The 10,762-nt window shown below is 33.0% G+C and overlaps 1 protein-coding gene across 4 annotated transcripts in view; it reads right to left on the bottom strand.

Moving 5' to 3' along the window:
• rabgap1l (RAB GTPase activating protein 1-like) overlaps nucleotides 1–10,762 on the bottom strand; it is a 98,559-nt gene that overhangs the window by 83,499 nt on the left and 4,298 nt on the right. For all 4 annotated transcript variants that reach the window (XM_016538761.1, XM_016538760.1, XM_016538762.1 and 1 more), the window contains exons 2-10: nucleotides 7,468–7,651; nucleotides 7,218–7,374; nucleotides 6,485–6,692; nucleotides 4,428–4,602; nucleotides 4,199–4,359; nucleotides 3,905–4,015; nucleotides 2,960–3,026; nucleotides 2,016–2,118; nucleotides 9–175 (exon numbers count right to left, since the gene is read on the bottom strand). In XM_016538761.1, coding sequence (XP_016394247.1) covers nucleotides 9–175; nucleotides 2,016–2,118; nucleotides 2,960–3,026; nucleotides 3,905–4,015; nucleotides 4,199–4,359; nucleotides 4,428–4,602; nucleotides 6,485–6,692; nucleotides 7,218–7,374; nucleotides 7,468–7,605 — 1,287 coding nt within the window. In that variant the 5' untranslated portion in view covers nucleotides 7,606–7,651. The remainder of the gene's footprint in view (nucleotides 1–8; nucleotides 176–2,015; nucleotides 2,119–2,959; nucleotides 3,027–3,904; nucleotides 4,016–4,198; nucleotides 4,360–4,427; nucleotides 4,603–6,484; nucleotides 6,693–7,217; nucleotides 7,375–7,467; nucleotides 7,652–10,762) is intronic.

Genomic DNA, 10,762 nt, shown 5'->3' with positions numbered 1-10,762 from the left:
TAATGTACCTGTTTGAGCTTGAGGTAAAACGTTTCAGAGAAGGCCTTCCTGCTGAAATACCAGAACCTCTCATTAGCCGGATAGACCCGCACTAGCGCCTCCATGAGGAAACGAACATGTACTACAACCTCGGTCACAACCAGGTCCACTGCCACCGTCATGTATACCTGCTTGTCTGGAGGGGAAATAAACTCACAGTTAAAGACAAAACTGACATCCTGCCTCAATGTGTGTGGAGAAAAAATTAACCAGTAACAACACAAACCCATTTTTCACAATCCAATCAAATTCAAACCAAGCCCCGCCCACATTATTTCCCATCGCATGCTCTTTTCACAAACGTCAAATGCAACTGTGTAAAATAAATTCCTGCACGTTTCATGATGTTTACACTCAAACTAAGAGTAGAATCAGCTTAGATTATTTATCTCCAGTCAACTGTGGTAAAATATAGCATTCTGGGAACTGATCTCATGATATTTTCTCTCAGGTGAGCCCTATAATTATTTAAAAAAGCAGACCGCTGAGAGAAACAAATCACGAATGATTGAAAACTAGTCCGTTTCACACTTAAGGGGGTTGTATTATTTCAATTAACAGGAAACAAAGACGGCAACAGTTACAGATTTATGAGGGAATCGCTGAAAATAGATTCCAATTACGATAGAGTCAGGTCAGAAAAGATGGCGGTGAGAAAGAGAGGTAAATAGTGAAAACTAGTCCGTTTCACACTTAAGGGGGTTGTATTATTTCAATTAACAGGAAACAAAGACGGCAACAGTTACAGATTTATGAGGGAATCGCTGAAAATAGATTCCAATTACGATAGAGTCAGGTCAGAAAAGATGGCGGTGAGAAAGATGGGGAGGTAAATAATAGAAGATCTGGGGTGGGCCCAACTGAGACTTACAAACAGACACAAAACCACGCCGAGGTCTGTGAACTGTTTTACTGTGAGTGTAATAAAGTGTAGACTTGAAATGAAAAACTCAAGTTGCTGAATTAAACGCTATTTAAACTGAGGTGGTAATCTAAATCTACCAGACTGGAATTAAATTTCAAAGTAAACTCCACATAATTTCACAACTAAACATTAAAGCTGCAGTTACGAGATGCACTGCTTCCAGTTTGGCCTCATACCAAATCAACAATACACACACTATGATTAGGATTACTGGTACTCTAGTATTTTGAGTCATTAAATAAAGAGGCCATTAGTGCTTCCTGTTCCAATCTGGACCACTTAGACTTCCTTTTTTTTTTTTTAATCAGTGTTTTCTTGTCATCAGTTTTACAGACAACTTTATCAATGAAATATTAAGTGAGTTTTGATATTTTTATAAATATAAAGTGAATGTATTTATTTACTATAACAACATTTTTATATTATATTAAAATAATTTTATTAGTGAAAAAATTAAATATATTTAATATGCTTTTATAAAAATACATTAATATAAAATTTAATTATATCCTAATTCTTTTAAATCAGTCTTTTCTTGTCATCAGTTTTACAGACAACCTTGTCAATGAAATATTAAGTGAGTTTTGATATTTTTTTTTATAAAGTATGTATTTATTTTCTATAATACATTTTTTATATTAATATCAATAATTAATATAATTATGCCGATATCTTATAAAGCAGGTTGGCCAATGGCCGATATATATATATATATATATATAATTTTAATTATACAAAAATTATGTACATTTAAAGCTTACAAGGTCAATAAAAAACACTTTCAATATTAATATAGTTTTATTTATATACGGTATTAATAAAAACATGTAAAAGATGTGACACATTTTGACCATGACAAGAAACGCCGGTGTAACAGATACTCAACATGGCTGAAGCAGTGAAAACTGAAAGGCTTGCAAGTAACGTGAGAAAAAAATAGATGGCAGAAAAAGTGTGAATTTCTGTAAAACCTGTAAACTTGGTCACAGCATGGTGTGCAATGAAAGCACTAGAGACTCTTGATAACCAAGGATTGTGTATTAACTCTTACCTTTCGGCGTGTCCTCGTTCAGTGGCTGGAAAGCCGGAGTGTTTGGATTCCAGGTGCCAGTGATCACATACGCCTTCCCATCAGCACTTTTGCCCATAGACTCCTTCAAACACAACCACAAAATAAGTTTTCATCACTTATATAATGACTAGAGTTACTGGATAAAATCGGAGTTCCATTAAATATGTTCAATTTAACGTATCAAATTCATTTATCTAATCTGACATGCGTTTTATTCATTTGGGAGTGATTTCTAAAGAGTAGTTGGAGGAAATTACGGAGAAAGACCCTTTTAATGGCTAATTAGATATCTATAAATCAAACTCATATGGGATTTTTATTAAAAGCAAAGTCATTTGCAGTCTTTGCATGGCAGAATCTCATTAAATATCATGAAAACCACCTGCTACAGCATTAACAAGACTTCTTTATTTAACTGTGGTTTGTTTCTTTAGAAGAGGAACTGAATACATCAAAACGAAATGCAGTATATTTTTGCAGCAAATTTGAGGTTAATTGCATTAACATGTATCATAAAAAAAACTGGGCAAAGTATCAAATGATGACATTTGTCTAAACTGTCCAGATGGCAACATGGAGAAAAGTACGACACTAAACCTTGAACGATGTTTGATTCAACAATCCCCATGAACCCAATTACGCTTGATTGAACTGCTAATTGTTTTTGGTCTTGATGTGCAAACCGCCATAACTTAATTTGCTCAAGGGCCAACGTTAAATGAAGTTTTCAATGAATAATAAAAAAGCCTATATTTCCATTAAGTGTTTCTAAAACTGGCAACAGAGTGGTAATTAAAATGAGTCAGGATATAGGAAATTAACATATAATATTGAGCCTGAGGTACAGCTATAAGAGTTAAACCCACAAGAAGTTACATCCCGAGAATGCTGGGAAAAACTCAGGAGCCAGAAATGTGTCTCACCATATCAAGGAGGTGCATGTCGTTGTTTTGAACCTTCTGACCAGGACTAAGCAGCATCCCAAAGCACCTGAAAAATATATGGTTTAGATGGTAAGGATGAGGCATTAAATAAAAGTGACTGCTAATTACATAATATGTTCAGAGAGTAATTTGGAGCTTCTGTAATGTGCTACATGAAATAACATCATTAGTTGTGACCGAAGGTTAAGAGCATGGCAACATTTGTGAAGGGTTTATTTTCATAGCGTCTCACAAAGTGTTTGTGCTGTGACTAGAGCGGCATCAAGTGGTTGCACAAGGAATCACACTTACACCTATATATATATATATATATATATATATATATATAAACTGATATAGTTCATGTAATATATATATATAAACACTACATATATATTTCGATATATAATACACATATAATACACGTATATAAACATACTATATGTATGTGTGTTTGTGCAATTTAAGTTCGTTTATACACATAATATTACTTGTATGCATGAATTGCTATAAAAAAGGTTATAAAAATTATATTATTATATATTATTATATAATAAGCATATATAAGCATATAAACAAATGTTGGTCTCCTTTTTAAATAATCATACACTTTTTATACATTATTTATATAAATGTCTATTTATATCTATGTCTAGAATCAGAATGTCTGCTAATATTGTCCGCTTTTTACTAGCAATAGCAAGCAGCCAGTTGTGGTTCATGGCTGTTACATGAACAAAAACCTATTGTCAAACCATTAAAAAAAGAAGAAAAAAAAAAAAAAAGAGTGCTTGTACATGTTCCACACTTTTCACTTTCAATTAGTGGTCAAACTATTTTAAATGACTGCCATGCCAGTCATTAAAAGGCAAACTATGGTTCCATAAAATGGCATAATATCTGAAATTCTAACATGCACTCTGCCGACCACATCCCAGAACCCACCTCTCTATTACCAGCTCCTTATTGTTCATCTGCTGGACAGTGACCACCACCTTTTTCTGTACACCCTGCCGCAGCTTGAAGTAATATTTATCCCTGTCTTTGGGAACTGGACTACAAGAAGAGAGGGAAAAAAGTAAGAAAGACACAATTGCACTTATTGATATTCTGGTTGCCCACAATAGAAACCAAATGAAGCAACAGTTCACCTCGCTCCGTGAATAGCAACGGTAAAAACTAACACCTCTCTCAAAGAGCGAGAGGAGTACGTTTCTTCAGAAGTGAGTAATGACAGACCTGAAGTTTCCTTTGCCATCATCTTCTCTCACTTCTAGAGAAACGGTGAAGGTGACGACATCGCTATCGGGGGAAAGTGGCAATGGCGAGTCTCGCATGTCTGTGGCAGCTTTTGACGAACGCCTGAAGGCCGTTGAGAAGCTATAGAGGATGCGACTAACCTAAATAAAGAAAAGGGGTTGAGCTTTGAGATTTACTCGATGAACATTTATGAACAAATGCAACTCACGGCCTCTTTGATATGGCAGGAGAAGACGTGGATTTGAAAGTCCTCCGCGCTGCGGTAGCTCTCGGTGAAGGAAAAGCAGTCGCTCTCAACAGATCCCTCGCATCCTCGGGCACAAAACAACACCTTGTAGATGGGAAAAGATGCAATTTCTGTTCCAGTGGCCTGGTCGACAATCCTAGAGCGATAAAAAACATACAAATAGAAATATAACTCAATCTAAAGCAGTCTCTTTCACATAATCTGACATCTTTACAATATACATCAACTTTAGTCCCAACTGATTGCTATGAAAAACACACACACACACACAAAAAATGCAAACCGATTTAGGAGGCAACAAAATAGATCAAATTTTAATAGTGCAATCACAATGTGAAGTGCTAATTAAGATATTTACATGTAAAATTAAGTACTGAAGATATTTTAGATGTAGTACTTAGTACTAGTAGGTGCAAAAACGTCGTTCGGTGTCACCAGAATTAAGCTAAATGACAGTGGCACATGTCATGTGCATCAAAGTTCACTTAGCTAACTTTAGACATGGTTTGAGGTTTACGGAGGAGAAACAGTGAGATGTTAAACCTGAGGTTATGCCACAGTTCCTGAGATAAAGAAAAAAACGCACACAGGGTGTGAAAACAGAAGTGCAACATCACATTTACGAAGCTGAAAGCGGGAGCTAAAAGCAGCTCAGACGACAGCTGTGTTAGCTCTTGACAGACAAACACACACCGTGAAGATCACAAGAACTCAGAAACTACAGAGAAGTCACATTTATACTCCCAATTAGGGCTGGGCAAAAAAAAAATCGATTTTCTTTCGATAAAATCGAGAATCGAATCAAATCGAATCGAGAGCTTGCGAATCGAAATCGAATCGAATCGGGACATCTGAATCGATACCCAGCCCTACTCCCAATGTTGAATGTGGTTTGTTTCAGAGCAGGAAAGCTAAATGTGCTCAGTCTTAAAGCTTTTATGAAGCCGCAGGAGTAACACGTGGAAATAAATACATTGTGACTGGTTGTGAGGTGTAGGTTAATTCTGAGAACCCTCTGAAAATCTGGGATTCAAAAACGAACTTAAATCTGAAAATAAAAATAAAAGTTCAGGAATATCAGTTGCTTTGGAAAGGAATATTATTACATTAGAAAAATGCTAAATAAATATGGAAATAATTAAATTCATAAAATAAATCTGTAAAAAAAAAACAGTACATTAAGATATAAATGTAATAGGAAAAATGTATTAAATTACAAAAATGCAAATGACAAGCATTTCACTACTCCAGGATTTATTTAAATCTGAAATTAAACACAGTTTGTAATGGGCAAAAATTGTGAAATTAGAAAAATGCTAAAAAAAAAAATTGAGTAAACTAATAATAAACATTAAATAAGTAATATATTTTAATAGAAAAATAGAATAAATAAATTAAATCCAGAAACAGCTTTCAGGAAAAACGATTCAAGATATAAAATGTATTACTAAAAAAGTAATTTGAATCTGCAAATCAACATACATTTTTAGAAGATCCTATAATATAATAAAAATATATTAAATTCCAAATTTGAAAATATGGAAACATAGTTTTGGAATATAATTTGTAACACAAACATATGCAAAATAAATCTGAAATAAATAAACATAGAACATTTTAGATATAAACGTAATTTAAAAAAAGTACTAAATCTAAAAATATAAAATAAATAAAAAAAAACAAGAAGCTAAATACAAGCTTTCTCACTAATCTGGAATTCAAAACTAATTTAAATTTGAAATTAAACAAATTGTTAAATATAATTTGCAATGAAATATATATATATATATATATATATTTCATTGCAAATTATATTTAACAATTTGTTTAATTTCAAATTTAAATTAGTTTTGAATTCCAGATTAGTGAGAAAGCTTGTATTTAGCTTCTTGTTTTTTTAAATTTATTTTATATTTTTAGATTTAGTACTTTTTTTAAATTACGGATATTAAGAGAAAAATACAATACTAGTGGTCTCAGACTTATGGACCCCACTGTATTTTTGGCAAATGACTGACCGGACACAACCATCTGGACAGTTGGGCACATGGAGGGTGACAGGGATGGGGATGGCGCTCTCTGCACGCAGGGTGGCCATGGCTTTCTGGGCCTCTGTCTCGTTACGAGGGGCCTTCACCCAGGTGCAGCCAAGATAGGACAGTTTACTGAACTGCACACTTTCTTCCTCCTGTTCTGTCGAACTCTCCAAAACTGCTGCTGATGCTTCTGTGGACACAGACAATGAAGAGTCAATACAAGGTTGCAGAAACATGTATTTATTTATTTTCTTCTCTATAGTTTTAAAAAAAAAATTTTTTAAGTATTATGCAAGTCATCAAGTGGCTCATCCAATCATATTTAAGAGGTAGAACAATGTGTTTTATGCTTGTGTTGAAATACTCAAAACAATAAACTCTTGTTTTGCATAAACCTTTGTTTTATGTATTGGTCCATTGTCAAGAGTGACTGAATGAGGAGTCACTCCTCATTACTCCTCACGCTTATGTGGGGTAGAGAGGAAGTAAGTGTTCAAAGTCTCCCAATTTTAGCACTTGGCAACAGGAAGTAGTTAAGATAAATAGAGCTAGTTTAAATGGCATCTGCTGAAACCCCTGCATGTTAAAAAAATAAATAGTACACTGTAGCCCTGCCTCCGTTCATTTGTAAAATATTTATAAGACATGGTTTAACAAGGACTAATGGGAGTTTGGGATAAAAACGAGTTAGTTTGCTACTGCGAGCAGGATGTACCATGAGGAGCAGTGTCCAGAGTCAGGCTGGGTGGTCTGATCTTAGAGCTGAGAGCTGCAGGACATTCTTTCTCCTCTGCAGATCCTGGTCCATCACCAACATCATCCAAGACATCCTCCATCGCCCGCTCCAGCTGCTCACTCCCATTCCACGACATCTGGCAGATGGCAGAGAATAAGCATTCTAGATCACTTTTAACTTCATTCTTATTGACACATTAAGTCAAATAGTAAAGGATAGAAAGAGACACCTTGAGCCTGGGCCTCCCCTCGGAGCTGGAGGGGGAGCCCCCAGCGGTGGGCGGCACAAGCACAAACTCCTCACTGGTGATGGTTGACACAGATTCGATGGAGCCGCTCACTCTGCCCAGAGAGGAGCTGTCAGCCATGATAGCCTGGGACAGTCCGCCCGCTCAACCCACTGCTGCTGCAACCCTACCAACAAGACAGACCTGTTACACTGGGTACATGCTGGATTACAAGATCTACTTTAACTTCCGCAGTGTAAATTACTCAATGACTGGATGGTTTTCTCTGCACTGGACTTCCTTGAATCTTAAACCTGCATTGTGCAATTTTAAGATTTCTATATTTCTTTTACTTTGTTATATATAAATCATAGTATGTGTGTAAAATAACATGCAGATTAATTGAACTGAATTGAACTGAACATCTGTTATTATTTCAGTAAGGCTATTTTGCCAGCTTTGTATTAATTATAAATAATTATAAATGATTAAAATAATTAGATTATTAATAATAAAATGAATTATAAATAAATACATATAAAATATTAAAAAATATATTTTTTTTTTGTCTCTTTATATTTATATATAACATTGTATTTTCAGTAAGGCCATTTTGGCTGTTTTGTATTATAAATAAAATTAATAAATATTTTGGATTATTTATATAACCTATTACACACACACACACACACACATATATATATATATAGCCAGTTTTGTAATAATTATTAAATTTTTACAATTATTACTTATAAAAATTAATTGTAAATAAATAAATAAAATGTAAAGTACTATAAAAAATTAATTAATTAATTAATTGTTGTCTATATTATATTTATATATAACATTACAATTTCAGTAAGGCTATTTCTTGCCTAAATAAATAAAAATATATTATAAAGTATTCTAAAATAAATAAATAGCGAATTTTTTAAAAGACTTTTATCAGATCAAATGAAAATGCCATCGAAACTTTTCTGAAGACAGTCCTTTCCCTTCAGAGATACATTCATATAAAACACCCGCGCCGTGTTTTGATTTTGAAACGTGCAGTGCTCATGTTTATTCAACGAAGTCAAACGGCACAAATAAATCAATGTATGGGAAACTGGTAATGTATATCGAAATATCGGAAATGTGTTTAAAAATCATATCACCGTTATTGAAAAAAATTATATCGCGATACATATTGATATTGAATTATTGTCCAGCCCTATCTATTACCTATTATATACACACACACAGGCAATACAATTAAACTAATTATATGAAAATTATATAAAATAAAGTATTATAAAAAACACACTAATATTATTATAGTCTATTATATTATTATAGATTTGGATCATTAGGTTATGATATTACGGTTTATGATCATTTTCCCCGCCCACAAGGCCCTGATGACATCAGCAGAAAAGAAGTGTCACTTCAAAGTTATTATATTTCAACAGAAATTGTGAAAATATATTTCCTTTGGAATACTAAACACAACTGTGCACAATATGATGTGGGAAATTTATTTTAAAAGTTTTGGCTTTGGATACTAATCATGTTCAGGCAGGAGCGGAATCAAGAAGAAGAAGAAAAAAAAAAGCAATCGAACAATCAATCAGCACTAAAGCACCAGTCACTTTTAGAGAGTTACAGCAGTGTCATCTGAAAATGATATCAACCATCTAGCATTTCACACATTATTGCTGATTCATCAAGCTCACGTTTATCGAGGTATCATCTATCTAAGTGCATCTTCACAGCCTCAAAGCGGAGTCTTTGAAGTAAACCCCCACTGATGTTCACACCTAGTATGCAGCTAGTTTTCACAAGTAAAAAAATTACACACTATCACACAACTATCAAGCGTAATGGTCAGACAACAGCGATAGTGATGATGATCTCAAACAAGCGTCGAGCCAATAAAGAAACAGCAATCCCGTAACATCAAGTTCCTTGAGTTCATATCAGTGGGTCAGTGGGTAAAAGGGTCTTCACATTCACACACACAGCAGTCATGTGGCCGTCATTCTCCATCAATTACAGCCATTGAAAAACGCACAGGATAAAACCGAACGCTAACAGAAGGTCTCTGTGTGCCCTTCATTTTCATTATGTATAGTTCCTCGTTTGACATAAACAGCGAATGCATTTAGCAACTCACTAGAGAGAACCAGTTAGGCATTCAAATTGAATTAGACAGCAGGAAAGCTAAGAATGCTCAAAATATAAGCAATTACAAACTCATGGTCATTATTTTAGAATTAGCCAGTAAAATAATATAAAGATTACTATTCTCTTCTTTGGATGTCCATTAAAGAATTATAGTGTAGCCTGGCAAAGATATAGTGCAGTTAATAATAATCATATCAGCTATCTATAATTTATATGTAATTTTAACCATATGGTTAAAATTACATATAAATTATACTTTTTTTTAATTATTATTATTAAATTTGCCAAAAATGCAGTGGGGTCCACAAGTCTGAGACCACTAATATTTTTTATTAAAATATATATTTCATTACAAATTATATTCTAACACTTTGTTTAATTTCAAATGTAAATTATTTTAATTCCAGATTTTCAAATTCATTATTATTTTTTTTTATTTATTAAACTTAAATGTTTCAAAATTGTAAAACTTAATTACATCCATTTTTTAAAAAGTTACATTTCACTTTTTTTTTTTGTTTACATTTTTAAAAAGTTACAAGTTACATTTTTTTTTTTTAAAGATAAAGATATAGATATTAGGGCTGCCACTAATGACTATTTTTATTTCGATTAATCTATCGACTAATTTATCGATTAATCTATTAATCTAAACGATTCATTTCCCCCCCAAAAAAACAACAATTTTACTTAAGAATATTTTATTAAACTATATTTCATTAAACAAAATGAAATCCAAAAGTAAAAAAAGTAAAGTGCAACATAGAGTGCAAGAAGCAAGTGTCCATCTCATAGTCCAAATCACTGAAATTAAAGTTCAGTATTATAGTGTAAGAATGACAACATATCCACATGTTCTAGTTTACTAATAATAAAATTATAATCAAAAAACACTTTTTAAAGGAGTATTTACCAGAATTTATTTAGGAGAAAATTTTAAATGTGCAGTATTTCTGGAAATTAAAATGGAATCCAGAAATTAATGGAAAACAGATTTGGTAAAAATAAAACGGTAAAACTCAATTAATTAGACAGGCTTTTTTATTAATAAAATTTAATTTAACCATTAAAACAGAGTATAGAAAAATGAAAATGGAAAAAACTGAATTTGGAAATAAAACGGATTTCATAG

This window comes from Sinocyclocheilus rhinocerous, unplaced genomic scaffold (genome assembly GCF_001515625.1).
Source record: "Sinocyclocheilus rhinocerous isolate Xijiao unplaced genomic scaffold, SAMN03320098_v1.1 scaffold1238, whole genome shotgun sequence".
NCBI lineage: Eukaryota > Metazoa > Chordata > Actinopteri > Cypriniformes > Cyprinidae > Sinocyclocheilus > Sinocyclocheilus rhinocerous.
Note: the sequence above shows the minus strand (reverse complement) of the source record. Positions and strands in the feature narration are given on the sequence as shown.